Source organism: Haematobia irritans, chromosome 1, assembly GCF_050003625.1.
Source record: "Haematobia irritans isolate KBUSLIRL chromosome 1, ASM5000362v1, whole genome shotgun sequence".
NCBI lineage: Eukaryota > Metazoa > Arthropoda > Insecta > Diptera > Muscidae > Haematobia > Haematobia irritans.
Genome location: NC_134397.1, coordinates 155,805,034 through 155,822,990, shown reverse-complemented (window position 1 = coordinate 155,822,990; position 17,957 = coordinate 155,805,034). Strand labels below are relative to the sequence as shown.

The 17,957-nt window shown below is 34.6% G+C and overlaps 1 protein-coding gene and 1 long non-coding RNA gene across 2 annotated transcripts in view; one reads left to right on the top strand and one right to left on the bottom strand.

The window, feature by feature from the left end:
• The window catches only part of LOC142242863 (uncharacterized), a 252,367-nt gene that overhangs the window by 86,323 nt on the left and 148,087 nt on the right, over positions 1-17,957 (top strand). The gene's annotated exons all lie outside the window — the stretch shown is intronic.
• Positions 7-17,957, bottom strand: part of LOC142222058 (uncharacterized) — a 135,437-nt gene continuing 117,486 nt past the window's right edge. The window contains exon 4 of the mRNA XM_075291995.1: positions 7-2,751. Coding sequence (XP_075148110.1) covers positions 2,645-2,751 — 107 coding nt within the window. The 3' untranslated portion in view covers positions 7-2,644. The remainder of the gene's footprint in view (positions 2,752-17,957) is intronic.

The window sequence follows — 17,957 nt, the reverse complement described above, 5'->3', positions numbered from 1 at the left end:
AATAGATTTTTACAAATTTAGAAGAACAATTGGAAAATCAAAATTTCAAATTTTTTTTGTGAAAGTGGAGTAGTTTGCTGTTTCAAAGTTTGAAAAATTCAACGTTTCCAAATTCCATTTCATTTTTGTAAAAATTTAAAAGGATGTCCTATGTACACGATGTGATAACTTAGGGGACCAAGCTTTTAAAGTAATTAAGAAAAAATCTTTATCGTAAATAAAAAAAATATATTTTTCGTTTAATCTTCCGAGTCATAACATCTAAAAAAAATGAAAATGATGTGAAAATGAATACTTCGGCACTGTACCATAATCTCCAGCAAACAAGAGATTTCGAAAAAAAAAATAGTTTGTATCCCCAACTTGTGAGCCAGAAGTAATACATATTTGGATCATCTAAACTGAAATTTACGTGTAATGGAACGGAGCCTTTGCATTGCTTTAGAAAGTTTGTCTTGGAAGTTAATTTAAATGAAGAAATTTAAAAACTTAAAAACTTTGCGGTGGGAAACCTAAGAACAAATCATCATATTCAACTTGCCTATATAATGTTATGCTTTTATACCCTGCGCCACACTGTGGAACAGCCCAGCAAAAAAGCGTCGCCAAAAAAGTAGTGGAAATGTTCTTTTTGGATCCGGAAGTTGTGCAAAATTGGATGTCGACGGATGTCGACCATTTCTACAGCCATTGCACTGAATTTGCATCACTTCTTAAGGTGTGATGCGAATCCAGTGATTTGGATGTAAATAAAGAAATTTTGTGATATTTTGACAAATGAATAATTTTTAATTTTTTTAATGATTTTTAATGCATTATAACGCTTGCCTGGAACATTTGACATCAAATATTTTCAAAAATTCACAATTTTTCTAGAAAGGATTTAGCATTTTTTTCGGCCAGATTTAAATAATTTGCACTATTTTATTAATTTCTAATCCGGTTTTAACCTATTTGAAAAAATAAAATTTTAAATTTCCCATTAAAAATATGAAAAAAGCTAGTTATAAAAAATTGTCTCAAATGAACCTCATGTGCAGTTAAAATAAAGAACATCTTTGGGAGTACATTTTTGGAAGTGCTTTTAAAGTTGTGCCTTAAGAAGAACTTCTAATTTTTTTTGCTGGGAGGGTATTATAAGTTAGTGCATATGTTTGAACACCCAAAAGGAGACGAGATAGGCACATGGTGTCTTTGGCAAAAATGCTCAGGGTCGATCCCTGAGTCGATCTAGCCATGTTTGTGATCAAAGTCTAGGTTTCAGATTTAGTCCAATCGACTTCAAACTTGGCACAAGTCTCTGTTTGGGGTCAGAATAGAACCCTATTGATTTTGGAACAAATCGGTTCGGATTTAGATATAGCTCCCATATATATCTTTCGCTCGATATGGACTTATATGGCCCCATGAGCAAGAGTTTTACCCTAATTTGCTTGAAATTTTGCACAAGGAGAACAATTAGTACTATAGTCAAGTGTGCCAAATTTGATTGAAATCGGTTCAGATTTAGATATAGCTCCCACATCTTTCGCCCGATATGGACTTATATGGCCCCAGAAGCCAGAGTTTTACCCCAATTTGGTTGAAATTTTGCACTAGGAGTACAATTAGTTGTGTAGTCAAGTGCTCTAAATTTTATTGAAATCGGTTCAGATTTAGATATAGCTCCCATATATATCTTTCGTCCGATTTTCCATCATATGACCACAGAGGTCAAAGTTGTAGTGCAATTTAGTGTAATTTACGTGAAATTTTGCACAGGGATTGGAATTAAAATACTAAGTATGTTATGCATGTCAAATTTATCTGAAATCGATTCAAATTTCGATATATCCTCCATATATATGTTTTTCCGATTTGGGCAAAAATGGTCAAAATACCCACATTTTCCTTATAAAATCACCACTGCTAAGTCGAAAACTTGTAAAAGTAACTCAAATTTTCCCTTATTTCTAATACATATCTATCGACCGATAAATCATAAATACACTTTTGCGAAGTTGCCTCAAACTTGGTTCAGATTTAAATGTTTCCCATATTTTTTTTTACTAACATTGTGTTCCACCCCAGGGCATTAGCCGACTTAAATTTAAAGTCTATAAATGTTGAACTCTGACAAATTTTGTCCATAAACCTTTATATATAGCAACCAACACATTGGATATGTTATCGAGAATGTGCATCTACAAAGTGGTGCAGCGTATAATATAGTCGGCCCCGCCCGGCTTTAGACTTTCCTTACTTGTTTTTTTTTTTTTTTTTTTTTTTTATAAAAAATCAAAAATAAGATTAACGTATCTTTAAAAAAAATGACCCAATCCTATACACCTACAATGCATCACCGTATAAAATAACTTTGTTACTAACAGCTACCAAACAAAGGCTCCAAACGAACCATTGCTACTGAAGGTGCTGCTGCAATTTTCCTTAATACTTACTAGGTTGACGGGCTAACTGATGCTGGCTGTCATTAACAAACAATGCAAGCTGCCTAGATGGCTTGTGTGGATGGATACAAGAGATGATGTTGAGAAGGTGTTTGCACTGCTGCTGTTGCTGGGGCTTTGCTGATTATTCTTTTTTTTTGCTGTTTTGTTTCTTAAGAGGTCTCGGTTGCTAAAGCTTTGAAACGTTTCAGTTCAGTTTAGACAAAATTTAACCGTTGAAAATACGGAATGTTGTAGTAATTAAATGAAGCAAATGACGAGGCACCTGGTGATCTTAACGCCGTTGTTGTAAAATATGCTGGACCTGTAAGAAAGGAAAAAAACAAAGAGCGGAGGGCCAAACAGTAGTAAGGAAAAAACGCTATGAAACAATGAGTATTTGTAAGACAAATGTCTTGCCATGATTTGCAGGAAAAACTAAATACTGTGAAAACAAAACATAAAACAAATACCGATCATTCATTGTTAGTCAAAATCATTATCATCTTTAACACGTGACTGTAAGAGTCTACTATGATTGTTGGTAAATTTGCGTTTTGTTATAAATCAGCCAAATGAGTGAGTGCATCTCAGTTATACAAAATTTTTCATTTGATATCACTGACTTAAGTCAGTCAGTCAGCTGGTGCATTAAGCGTTAAAGTGTCTGAGCACATGTGTAAATGATCATTTGATTGTTGAAGCTTTTGTTTATAGGTGCGAATGTGAATGTTTATTGTGAATATCTGTAATTACGGAAATGCAAATTAGTACCAGATTACTTCGTGGTCGTGTATGTGTATGTGTGAAATTAAAACAGGTGTACCAGAACTGTCTTAATGGCAAGATATTAACACTAAGTCTTTGAATATACCCAGCAAACTTTTCATACCCCATATCTCACTAATTATATGTGGTGGCATACAAATTGGTCTTTCTCAAAGTAAAACCATGTTGTACACTGAAAAGAAAAGCTTGCCCGGTTCCAAAGATTTTATCTTTACTTTAAAAATGTTGGTATTGATTCCGAGCCAAAGAAGCGGAGAATACAAGTAAGGATACTTTTAAGACATAATTCTCTTTTCAATTTGGGTTTTATGTACTTGCTTCTAGGAAGCAAATTTTATTTTTTTTTCAGTAGAAATTATGCTATGTTTTAGTAAAAAACGTCTTTAAAGTAAAGTGTTGAAAAACATGTCCTATATTTGAATGATTTTTTGCTTTGTAGTCAGATGCAAAAAGACAAAGACAATTTCATTAAATTCAAAGAATTTTGCTTAAGTATTAAAGTCAAGTTGACCTTAGTCCAAAATTTTTTTCTTTCATGTTATGATACCCATTTTTAAGTCAAAGCACTTAATTATAAGGGCAATACGACTTCATTGAAAAGTTTATCGACTTTTGGACAAGGAAAAAAACTGCGTCTTCTATGCTTTGCATTCGTATTTTAAAGACATGAAATCTTTGACCTCACGACAATATTTTTCTCACTGTATGCACTAACTTATAATACCCTGTTCCACAATGTGGCGCTGGGTGTAAATACCACCCCTTACACTGAAAGAAGAGTTTTCTTTTCTGTGGAACGAGGAAATTATGCTATGTTTTAGTAAAAACGTCTTTAAAGTAAAGTGTTGAATAACATGTCCTATATTTGAATGATTTTTTGCTTTGTAGTCAGATGCAAAAAGACAACAAATTTAAAGACAATTTCATTAAATTCAAAGAATTTTGCTTAAGTATTAAAGTCAAGTTGACCTTAGTCCAAAATTTTTTTCTTTCATGTTATGATACCCATTTTTAAGTCAAAGCACTTAATTATAAGGGCAATACGACTTCATTGAAAAGTTTATCGACTTTTGGACAAGGAAAAAAACTGCGTCTTCTATGCTTTGCATTCGTATTTTAAAGACATGAAATCTTTGACCTCACGACAATATTTTTCTCACTGTATGCACTAACTTATAATACACTGTTCCACAATGTGGCGCTGGGTTTAAATACCACCCCTTACACTGAAAGAAGAGTTTTCTTTTCTGAGGAACGAAATTTTAGACAAGCAAAGTTTTCTTTTGACGCTAAAGAATTTTCTTTAAAGGCAAATAAAAAGAACTTGAGACAATCGTTGAAACGCATATCATAAATTTGGGTTTTTTTGGTCGAAAATAAAATACTTTATAAGAAAGGGGAATTTCGGTTGTCTAAAATTTCGTTCCTGAGGAAAGTATTTTTTCTTTGGGTGTACAACGTTCCAAAATCTTAAACTGCATATCGGTTTATATTGGTCCGATGTGAGCTTATCTGAATGTAGTTCGATATGAAACGGTTTTTATACCCTGCGCCACACTGTGGAACAGGGTGTTATAAGTTAGTGCATACACGCAAAAAAATAATTCTTTCCTCCCAAACGAAATTTTAGACAAACAAAGTTCGTTTCTAATTTGCTTTTCGCTGTAAGGAAGTTTATTTGGAAGAGAAAAGTATATACTGTTTGTGATAAACGTTTACTCTTTTCCAGGATGTAAAAACAATTTCATAAAGACTAACTCAAAAAACAATCTTTTCTGGCTAATTGCATTTTCTCTCACATCTTTCTCACATCCACGAGGTTTTTAGTTCTTATCGCCTTTTTCTGTAATACAAACAATTATACGATTTTATAAAATTTTTAAATTTTACCTTTCGCCTGGACGGAGAATCGAACCGCGGACCCTGCAATTTGTAAGCCAGCACACTATCCACTGAGCTACGTAGCTGTTAGTGTCATCAATAGCTAACTATCCATATAAGTTATATTAATATAGCATAGCTTGCGGCGCCCACGAGCCGATTAAACAAACTTTATTTAACAGAAACCAACATTTAGTTGTGTACCGTGGAGCAGTGGTTGCTACGTCCGCCTTGCATGCCAAGGTTCGTGGGTTCGAGCCCTGCTTCGACCGAACTCCAAAAAGTTTTTGTTTTGTTTTTTTTTTTTACATATATTCCAGATATGTTCGAAAGATTCCGAAAATATGTTCAACATTACATACTACTATATTAAATATTTACTATGAACTGTAAAATGTGTCTTATTAAAGACACAACACCCAGAAGGAGACGAGATAGACACATGGTGTTTTTGGCACTAATGCTCAGGCTGGGTCCCTGAGTCAATCTAGCCATGTCCGTCTGTCTGTGAACACATTTTTGTGATCAAAGTGTAGGTCGCAGTTTAAGTCCAATCGCCTTCAAATTTGGCACAAGTTCCTGTTTTGGGTAAGAGTAGAACCCTATTGGTTTTAGAAGAAATCGGTCCAGATTTAGATATAGCTCCCATATATATCTTTCGCCCGATATGCACCCAGAAGCCAAAGTTTTACCCTGATTTGCTTGAAATTTTGCATAAACATAACACGTGGTCGTATAGTCAAGTGTGCAAAATTTGATTGAAATCGGTTCAGATTTAGATATAGCTCTCATATATATCTTTCGCCCGATATGGACTTATATGGCCCCAGAAGCCAAAGTTTTACCCTAATTTGCTTGAAATGTTGCACCAGGAGAACTTGTAAAAGCGACTCAAATTTTCCTTTATTTCTAATACATATCTATCGACCAATAAATCATTAATACACTTTTGTGAAGTTCAGATTAAAATTTTCCCATATTTATACCCTGCGCCACACTGTGGAACAGGGTATTATAAGTTAGTGCATATGTTTGTAACACCCAGAAGGAGACGAGATAGACACATGGTGTCTTTGGCAATTATGCTCAGGGTGGGTCCCTGAGTCGATATAACCATGTCCGTCTGTCCGTCCGTCCGTCCGTCTGTCTGTGAACACATTTTTGTGATCAAAGTCTAGGTCGCAATTTAAGTCCAATCGCCTTCAAATTTAGCACATGTTCCTAATTTGGGTCAGAATAGAACCCTATTGATTTTGGAAGAAATCCGTTCAGATTTAGATATAGCTCCCATATATATCTTTCGCCCGATATGGACTAATATGGTCCTAGAAGCCAGAGTTTTGGCCCAATTTGTTTGAAATTTTGCACTCGGAGTACAATTAGTAGTGCAGTTAAGTGTGCAAAATTTGATTGAAATCGGTTCAGATTTAGATATAGCTCCCATATATATCTTTCGCCCGATATGGACTAATATGGTTCTAATAGCCAGAGTTTTGGCCCAATTTGGTTGGAATTTTGCACAGGGAGTAGATTTAGCATTGTAGCTATGCGTGCCAAACTTGATTGAAATCGGTTCAGATTTATATATAGCTCCCATATATAGCTTTCGCCCGATTTACACTCATATGACCACAGAGGCCAATTTTTTACTCCGATTTAGTTGAAATATTGCACAGGGAGTAGAATTAGCATTGTAGCTATGCGTGCCCAATTTGGTTGAAATCGGTTCAGATTTAGATATAGCTCCCATATATATGTTTTTCTGATTTCGACAAAAATGGTCAAAATACCAACATTTTCCTTGTGAAATCGCCACTGCTTAGTCGAAAAGTTGTAAAAATGATTCTAATTTTCCTAAACTTCTAATACATATATATCGAGCGATAAATCATAAATAAACTTTTGCGAAGTTTCCTTAAAATTGCTTCAGATTTAAATGTTTCCCATATTTTTTTACTAACATTGTGCTCCACCCTAGTGTATTAGCCGACTTAAATTTTGAGTCTATAGATTTTGTAGAAGTCTATCAAATTCTGTCCAGATCGAGTGATATTTAACATAAATGTATGTATTTTGGATAAACCTTTATATATAGCCCCCAACACATTTGACGGATGTGATATGGTATCGGAAATTTAGATCTACAAAGTGGTGCAGCGTATAATATAGTCGGCCCCGCCCGACTTTAGACTTTCCTTACTTGTTTTTTACTAACATAGTGTACCATCCCAGGACATTAGCCGACTTAAATTTTAAGTCTATAGATTATAAATTTTGTTCAGATGGAGTCAGATTTAAGTGTTTGTATTTGGGACAAAAACCTTTATATATAGCACCCAACATGTTTGACGGATTTGATATATTATGGAAAATGTGGATTTACAAAGTGGTGCGGGGTATAATAACAGGTTGGCTGATAAGTCCCCGGTCTAACAAAGAAAAACGCATTTTTTTTGGTCAAAATTCGTTTTTATTATTCAACATAGTTCCCTTCAAGAGCGATACAACGATTATAATGACCTTCCAATTTTTTGATACCATTTTGGTAGTACTTCTTCGGTTTTGCCTCAAAATAGGCCTCGGCGATGACCTCTTCAAATTTTTTCCCTTTTGAGGTCTGAGAACAAGAAAAAGTCGCTGGGGGACAGATCTGGAGAATACGGTGGGTGGGGAAGCAATTCGAAGCCCAATTCATGAATTTTTGCCATCGTTCTCAATGACTTGTGGCACGGTGCTTTGTCTTTGTGGAACAACACTTTTTTCTTCTTCACATGGGGCCGTTTACCATTACCAGCGGACTTTTGAGTCTTTCCACGCTTCGGAGACGGTTCACCGGTCGCTGTTCACTCAGCCGACTGTCGATTGGACTCAGGAGTGTAGTAATGGAGCCATGTTTCATCCATTGTCACATATCGACGGAGAAACTTGAGTGTATTACGAGTTAACAGCTGCAAACACCGCTCAGAATCATCAACACGTTGTTGTGTTTGGTCAAATGTGAGCTCGAGCGGCACCCATTTTGCACAGAGCTTCCGCATATCCAAATATTGATGAATGATATGACCAACACGTTTCTTTGATATCTTTAAGGCCTCTGCTATCTCGAACAACTTCATTTTATGGTCATTCAAAATCATTTTGTGGATTTTTTTGATGTTTTCGTCGGTAAGCACCTCTTTCGGGCGTCCACTGCGTTCACCGTCCTCCGTGCTCATTTCACCATGCTTGAATTTTGCATACCAATCAATTATTGTTGATTTCCCTGGGGCAGAGTCCGGAAACTCATTATCAAGCCAAGTTTTTGCTTCCACCGTATTTTTTCCCTTCAAAAAACAGTATTTTATCAAAACACAAAATTCCTTTTTTCTCATTTTTTCCACAATAACGAAAGTTGCTTCACAAAAGACGCTCTATCTCACAAACTAATTGACTTACAGTCGTCAAATTTGACACGAATCATTTGAAGGTTGGTACTGTATAAAAATAATATGCATTTAATACTAGCACCGCCATCTATGTATCAGACCGGGGACTTATCAGCCAACCTGTTATAGTCGGCCCCGCCCGACTTTAGACTTTCCTTACTTGTTTATGATTGCAGAATACATGTGTCCATTTGCGGACAGATCGGATTAAATGAACCATCTTAAGTAATTTCGGTAAAATCGATATAAAAACGTGCCTTACCACAACCTCCATGCTATATAGGGGTTATCATATAGAAACATGATTAAAACATTTACATTTTATTTAATGGAAGTCATTAGCGTCCCATTTGTATATGCATTAAAATTATGACAAATGATTGAATGAGTTCTCACCGTTTTATGCTAAATAATGGCTCATTTATATTTGCATATTTTAAATCTATGGCATATTATTATAGATTTTATCGTATTTCATTATTCATATGGCATTCATATAATCATAAAAAGTCACGTGGCGGATTTGAAGCGATAAAAACTACAGATGTTTGAAAGAAATGAATCATAAATTTAAATTCAAAATTGCAAATATGGGCAATAGTTCCATTTGATATGGGTTAGGTTCATTTTATAATAACACTAAACAACACTTTTTTCCGGTTATATAGAATTTACCCCAATACCCTGTGTAGGCGAATGGGATGGATAAAAAGCTGACTCAATCATCTAAATGAGATACGTAGAGAAGTAATATGATCACTTCAAGCCTGTTTTAGGGGCAAAATGTTATTTTTGGACGGGGAACATGGAATATGTTTGTTGCAAAAATATTTTTTTCTCGCCAAACATATACATGGTTGCCGAAACTAGATACATAATTTCTGAGAAAATAACATGGTCTGTCCAAAAATAACATTTTTCTCTAGAAACATGTTTGAGGTGATCATTTTCCTTCTCTGAGTGTAGTATTAGTTAAAAATCAAAAATACACTTGATTAAAAATTTGATAAAAATTTAAGTGAAGAAAAGTAAAGAAAATATTCATTTATACAAAATGTATATATATATTTTTTTTAATTATCATATGCTTTTATTATTTTATTATTTATGTTATTAAGAAATTAATTCAAATGTATTGTGCATTAATATTCAATTCATTTTTATTAATTTTGCAAGTATGTGTAATTCAAATGAATATGTATTAATTTTCCAATCACATTACATACATTTTCAATTCCTATCATGAATATGCAAATCAAAATAATCCGATTAAAGTCAATGCACTTTCCATGTAGTTCAATTAATATATTATAATTTTTTATATGAATATGTTATGTATTAAAGTAAAAGTGAAAGTATATTTATTATATTTTCATTTGATATTTTTTTATTAAAATTTTTTTTAATTTCTCTAAGATAGAAAATAAAATTTAATGGAAATTTTAAATTTTCTGGAAAACAAAGAAACAATATTGTGATTTTAAATCACTCCACATTATAAACCTTGAACATAATACTCACAATGGTATTTTCGGTTGTGTAGTTTTTTCATGTGCAAGCACGACGAGATCAATACGATGGTTGAGAATATAAAGGATAACATAGCAAGATTGAAGATCATTGGAAGAAATTACAAGATAATGAAGAAATTGGTCACAGGGCAGGATGGCTAGGTTACATGTAGTGATCGTCTATTATTTCAGTCTCCCTTAGACTATTTTGAGGATTTAGCGTCTTTGGTTTAAAGTTTTTATACCCTCCACCATAGTATGGGGGTATATTAACTTTGTCATTCCGTTTGTAACACATCGAAATATTGCTCTAAGACCCCATAAAGTATATATATTCTGGGTTGTGGTGAAATTCTTAGTCGATCTGAGCATGTCCGTCCGTCCGTCTGTTGAAATCACTCTAGCTTCCGAACGAAACAAGCTATCGCCTTGAAACTTGGCACGAGTAGTTGTTAATGATGTAGGTCGGATCGTATTGCAAATGCGCCATATCGGTCCACTTTTACGTACAGCCCCCATATAAACGGACTCCCAGATTTGGCTTGCGTATCCTCTGAGAGAAGCAAATTTCATCCGATCCGGCTGAAATTTGGTACATGGTGTTAGTATATGGTCTCTAACAACCATGCAAAAATTGGTCAACATCGGTTCATAATTATATATAGCCCCCATATAAACCGGTTCTCCGATTTGGCTTGCGGAGCCTCTAAGAGAAGCAAATCTCATTCGATCCGGCAGAAAATTTGGTACATGGTGTTAGTATATGGTCTCTAACAACCATGCAAAGATTGGTCCACATCGGTCCATAATTATATATAGCCCCCATATAAACCGATCCCCTGATTTGGCTTGCAGAGCCTCCAAGAGAGACTAATTTCAACCGATCCAGCTGAAATTTGGTACATATAATTTTTCCAGATTGGATTTACCATTTTTTCGACAAAATTTAAATGATTTGTACCATTTTATGAATTCTTACTCTGTTTTTAACCTATTTGAAACAAAAAAAGTAAGAGTTATCCATTAAAAGTATGAAAAAACCATGTTATAAAAAATTGAATTAGAAGAAGAGAGAATTGGCAACATTGATTGAGATCGGTTATGTGTTTTTTATCGCTGCGCAAGTTGCTCTAAAAATTTTTAAAAATCGACGGTTTATAAAAGCCGAGTATTGTAAAAAGTGACTTTAATCAAATTAATAACTAAAGTGACACTCGAATAAAAATGCCACGATCAGGCAAACGTCGTAGTGTCGCAAACAAAACGAAATTAATATGTGGTAGCTGCAAACATGATATCAAAGAAGAAAGCGAAGGTTACATTCAATGTGACAAGTGTGGAAATAGCTATCACTCTCAGTGCTCTGGCCTAACGAAAAGAGAATTTGAGAGATTATGCGAAAACGAGAATGAGATGTTTACTTGTCAAACATGTGAAGATGGAAATGGAGAAATTAAGAAAGAATTGAAAACAATAAAAACAGAGTTGACAAAAATTGGAGAAGTTGGAGAAACTAGATTAGCTGACAGACTCAATTCAGTTTATGTCAGAAAAATTTGATGTTTTATTGAAAGATGTGAAAGAAAATAAGAAAAAAATAAATGAAATACAAGCTGAAAACAAAAAAACTAAAAAATGAAGTTCAATCGCTCAAGTCGTCTATGAAGTATTTAAATAACAGAATGGTGAAAAAAGATTGTAAAGGGTGATACGGTCAAAATTTGGTCAATATAAACTTGACGTATTTCTTTCAATTTTGCATTTAAAAAACCTGAACACCCCTCATTTTGAAGGTGTGTGTGTGTAGAATGTTGCTCCTATTTTGATTTTGGAATTCACTCTTCAGTTGTCAAAATGCCGTCCAAGCAAGAAGAGCAGCGTATCAAAATTTTGCTCACGCATCGCGAAAATCCGAGCTACTCGCACGCAAAGCTGGCAAAATCGCTAAAAGTTGCCAAATCAACCGTTACAAATGTAATTAAAGTGTTTGGGGAACGTTTGTCGACAGCCAGGAAGTCTGGATCGGGGGGAAATCGAAAACCGGAAGCCGCTGAGACGACAAAGACAGTTGCCGGTAGTTTCAAGCGAAACCCTAACCTCTCCGAGATGCCGCAAATAAGCTGGGTGTATCGTCTACAACCGTGCATCGAGCCAAAAAACGAGCCGGACTATCGACTTACAAGAAGGTAGTGACTCCAAATCGCGATGATAAACAAAATACGACGGCCAAAGCGCGATCCCGGAGGCTGTACACGACGATGCTGACGAAGTTTGACTGCGTGGTAATGGACGACGAAACCTACGTCAAAGCCGACTACAAGCAGCTTCCGGAACAGGAGTTTGGTTTGACAAGCCATCTGTACCTGTGGCTTGAAAATCAGCATTTTCATAGCTTCCGGGACTGTCAACCAAGAAATTTACGTGAAAGAGTGTTTGAATAAACGTCTGCTGCCTTTCCTGAAGAAACACGGTTGCTCCGTACTGTTTTGGCCGGATTTGGCATCTTGCCATTACGGTAAAAAGGCCATGGAGCGGTACGCCGCCAACAACGTGCATGTGGTTCCCAAGGGCAAGAACCCTCCCAATACGCCAGAGCTCCGCCCAATTGAGAAATACTGGGCTATTGTCAAGCGGAACCTAAAGAAGAACAGAAAAACTGCTAAGGACGAGCAGCAGTTCAAGGAAAACTGGCTTTCTGCGGCGAAGAAGGTGGACAAGGTGGCTGTACAAAATCTGATGGCAGGTGTCAAGCGTGAGGCCCGGCAATTCGGATTTGGAAAAGCGAAAGCCTAACTGAATTTTTTTCCTGAATTTTATACTAATTGAACTTGAAAAAGAAAATTTAATTTGATTTTTTAAATAAACGATTTCACCGATTTACACGCGTTTTCCCATGACCAAATTTTGACCTATCACCCTTTACCATGCAAAAGTCCATATCGATTCGTAATTATTTGTAGACTTATCTATACATACCTTTTTTGTCTAATACATCCACATAGGGACTAACTCACAATTTAGAAAACGATGTTAAGAAGTTTTAAGATACCACAACCCAAGTAATTCGATTATGGATGACAGTCTTTCATAGTTCATACTTGTTTTTTTTTTTTGGAATAAGGAAAACATTTTTTACTTTGAAGTATCTGTTGTTGGTACGTGAATAGCTTTATTTCGTTCATTGAAATCTCTATCCTAATGTTAATTTTATTCATTCTAAATTTAAAGCCACTTAGGTCGCTTTGGTCAAATACCAAAATTCTTATGAGAAGATCAAACTCTTTGAATCCAAGTAAACTTTTTTAATAAATAAAAACTTGTACTAATAAATATAAAATATTTCTGTACTCCTCGTAAAAGTTCCGGAGGTCTAATTTGTGGTCATATTATATGTGGGCTATACCTAACAGTAGTGCAATATGGTCCATATGCAAGACCATCCGACCTACATCAATAGAAACTACTTATACCAAATTGCAAGCCGATATCTTGTTTCGTTCGGAAGTTAGCTTGATTTTCACAGACGGATGATGATTGAATGATTGAAATTTTTTTTTAAAATTTTTGATAAAATTATTGATTGATACAATTAAGGAAGACTAAGTCAGTTAATAAAGTGTTTGAAAGCAGTTGGGCTTTTAATAAAAAATTAATTGAGTTTTGCAATCAACATCAATTAAATTTTTAATTCAATCAATCAAAAAATTAATTGAAATTTGCTCATGGAATCAATTATTTTTTTAATTAATTGAAACTGTGATTGATGTTATCAATGTCGTGATTGAAGACATTTCAATTGAAAGATTAATTGCATCAATTAATTTGGTGACTGAATGCATAAAAAAAATATTTCTGAGTGCCTTTAATTTATTATTCTAACGTATACTTTTATACCCACCACCATAGAATGGTGACGGGGGTATAATAAGTTTGTCATTCCGTTTGTAACACATCGAAATATCGATTTCCGACTATATAAAGTATATATATTCTTGATCAGGGAGAAATTCTAAGACGATATAACGATGTCCGTCTGTCTGTCTGTCTGTTGTAATCACGCTACAGTCTTCAATAATGAAGCAATCGTGCTGAAAATTTGCACAAACTCGTTTTTTTGTCTGTAGGTAGATCAAGTTCGAAGATGGACTATATCGGTCCAGGTTTTGATATAGTCCCCATATAAACCGACCTCCCGTTTTGGGGTCTTGGGATTATAGAAATCGTAATTTTTATCCAATTTGCCTGAAATTTGTGCCAAAAATTGTGAGTATCGGTCCATGTTTTGGTATGGTGCCCATATAAAACGACCTCCCGATTTGGGGTCTTGGGCTTATAGAAACCGTAGTTTTTATCCAATTTGTCTGAAATTGGAAATCTAGAGGTATATTAGGACCATAAAGAGGTGTGCCGAAAAGGGTGAGTATCGGTCCATATTTTGGTATAGCCCCCATATAGACCGATTTCCCGACCGATTTGGTAATGCCTCCATATAGACCGACTTCACTGATCATGAAAATTGCTTGAAACTCAATGTGAAATTTACAGATTTTACTTCTACAGATTTAAGATTTCAAATCAAGACGTTATTTTATAATTTTCTTGCACACTTAGAAGAGATGTTAATGATTCCTCTAAAACTCAAACAAAAATGGTTCTTATAAATCCAGAATCTGATATAGTCCTCATAGGTGAAATCTATAAATTTATCTTCGGGAAATGTCCTCAACCCCTCCTGAAATTTCAAAGGAAACCCTAATATTTGGTTCATGGTGGTGGGTATTTAAGATTCAGCCCGGCCGAACTTACTGCTGTATATACTTGTTTCTTTTCTTTTTTTGTCTTTTCTTATTTTTCTAATGTCTAGTTTTGAAGAAAATACAGTATTTTTCCGAGTATCGATATTAAGCCATTTTTGTATAATTTGTTTTATTATTTTGTTTACAAACTTGATTTTTATCTAATAACCTAGAAAATACATATTTATTTCAAATACAATTTATTTTTATATTTCTTAATTAAATGTTACAACATCCCACATTTAATTTTTGAAAATAACCCGATAGTAAAAAAATGCTAATTGCACTCAAGTTAAAGTTTTGAAAGCCGACAATGTCACCTGAAGCCTTAAAAACTTCACAATGAATGAAACTTTAACAAAAAAAAAAAAATAATAAATCTCACTCACAAATTCATGCAACGATGAACGTATGACCCTCTTAAATAATTTATGAGGATAGTTTTAGAGACATCATGACAAAAAATTTGGTAGTTGGCGCTAATGTAAAAAATGACAGCAATGAAAAGAATAAATAACGGTGTTATGACTGGCCAATTGATATCATACACTGTAAAAATATATTACGTTAATTCAATTTGTAGTTGCTTGCATGAATGATTCGTTTAAGATTTCGTGTTGCACAAATAGGCGAGTAAGAACACTGAAAAAAATATTTAAGTGGTATTAAGGATTACACAACCTAAATTTTAAGATGCGAAATTTACAACATATTAAGGACAAATTTCTTTAAAATAATGAAATTTTAATTAAAATAAAGTTTATAATATATTTTATTAGATTTATATTTTTTCACTAAATTTAAGACACAAATTTTGAAAATTTGCGTCCCTCAGTTAAGGTCGCATGTCTTTGAACTAAGGCTAATTTTCCTTAAAGTAAAGAAACACATTTTTGTTTTAAAGAATTTGTCCTTAAATTAACTGAAATATTAAAACTTTAGATTTAAGATAACAAACCGCTTCAAAAATAGGCTAAGACTTATTTTGAGGATTTAGCGTCTTTGGTTTAAAGTTTTTTTTTGGAATTAAGAAAGCATTTTTTACTTTGAAGTATCCGTTATAATTTGGATTTTTAAACTGGCATTTGATTGTACGTGAGTACCTTTATTAATAAACCGCGAAAAGAGAATGAATATTTTATAAATGTTCTGTATCCTAATTTTAGTTTTATTGGTCCTAGATTTAAAGCCACACAGATCGCTAAAAATTTCTTTATTTTAAAGAAGCCTTATCTTTGGCTCGGAATCAATATCAAAGTCCTTAAGGGAAGATCAAAATCTTTGGATCCAAGTAAACTTTTTTTGAGTGCAATGTTTGGCAAATTATTTCATTTTGGGGATTTATTTCATGGGGCCGTATATTGAGGCGCTAGTCTTTTTTTGTATGTGTATATCTAGCACAAGTCCAATAACAAAGTACCAGACTTAAAGCACATGGAAGTCATAACGCGCCATCAATTGGTGGTATATGCAATGATGATTCCGAAATTAACTCTCCGTTAATTGATTAAATACCTTGTGAATGAATTGAATTCAATTCAACTTCACGCTTTGCTCTGTGTGACCAAAGGAAGACCATAAAATTACAGCTTTTTCATTCAAAATAATTTAATGAATGTTATGGTCTCACTGCTGCTGCTGACGTTGCTATGGTTGATGTTGTTGGTGGTCACACAAAGTCAATAAAATGATTTAATGTAAAAAAATACCTGACGAAGGTTATTTGATTAAAAACACCACTAATAATAGCCATCATTCCAACAACAAAGGTAACCATTAACAATAGCGAGAAGAAAAAAAATCGTCAGTCAACGAAGTAACAATATCCAAAATCCATCCATCTAATAGCAGTCAAACAGCCACCAGCTTTTGATGGACGTCTGTCTATCAGTTACCGAGTCAACTTGATTTAAATTGACTGTCTGTGGTGCTTCAGTGTACCTATCATCTGGTGACTCGGACTTATGAACGGACAGACAGACATACGAATGGATGGACTTGACTACAGTGGATTAGTTGGGTGATATAGTCTTGTAACCATCGACCATATTATAGTTCGTACTATGGATACATGTGTTGTTTAAACAAATGATTTGTTTCTAAGACTCGTTTATAATGTTTAGGCCAATTGTCTTGAATATGCGATCACCATAGTAGCTGTAATCTTTGTTTCCAAGAGCACTATGTGTTTTCAGTTTGTCATGATTTTTGTGACATATCATTGACATATTAGAATCAGAGATATGAAATTGGCTTCTATGATGTCCATCACAGGATGTAGAAAAACGCAAGGAACTAGGTGATCATAGAAAAATGAGATCGTAAAGTTTGAAAATACAAAGAATATTTCCCACGATCATCTCGGGATCGTAATGGCAAATTTCCCCCGCACCAATAAGTGTATTCTGATTCTATTCGTCGTCGTAATGGTAAAATATTTCATTCTTATAGCCGAATCCAGATGGTGTCAAGCGCTGTCTGACAGTTCTGAAAATTAAGAATAAACGAAGAAAATAACAGCACGTTTACGTAGCTTTTCTTTTTACAGCATTTCATGGGAAATTCGAGGTGAGCCGAGAAATGGATCGGCACGCCTTTCAATACGGGAGCCATCGTGGTGCAATGGTTAGCATGCCCGCCTTGCATACACAAGGTCGAGGGTTCGAATCCTGCTTCGACCGACCACCAAAAAGTTTTTCAGCGGTGGATTATCCCACCTCAGTAATGCTGGTGACATTTTTGAGTGTTTCACAGCTTCTCTAAGTGGTTTCACTGCAATGTGGAACGCCGTTCAGACTCGGCTATAGCTCCCTTGCCATTGCGCTTAACATCCCAGCAAAAAAAGCGTCGCTAAAAAAGTAATGAAAATGTTCTTTTTGGATCCCGAAGTGGTGCAAAATTGACGCAGAAGCGAAGAATTTAACATGGGCTTGTCACAGGACGGAAGTCCTCCATTTCAACGGCCGTTGCACTAACTTTGCATCACTTCTTTATTTAGGTGTGATCCGAATTCAATGTTTTGGATGTAAATTAAAAAATTCTGTGATATTCTGTGATATTTTGTCAAATAAATAATTTTTATAATTTTTAATGGATTCTAACGCTTGTCGGAAACGTTTGACCTCAAAT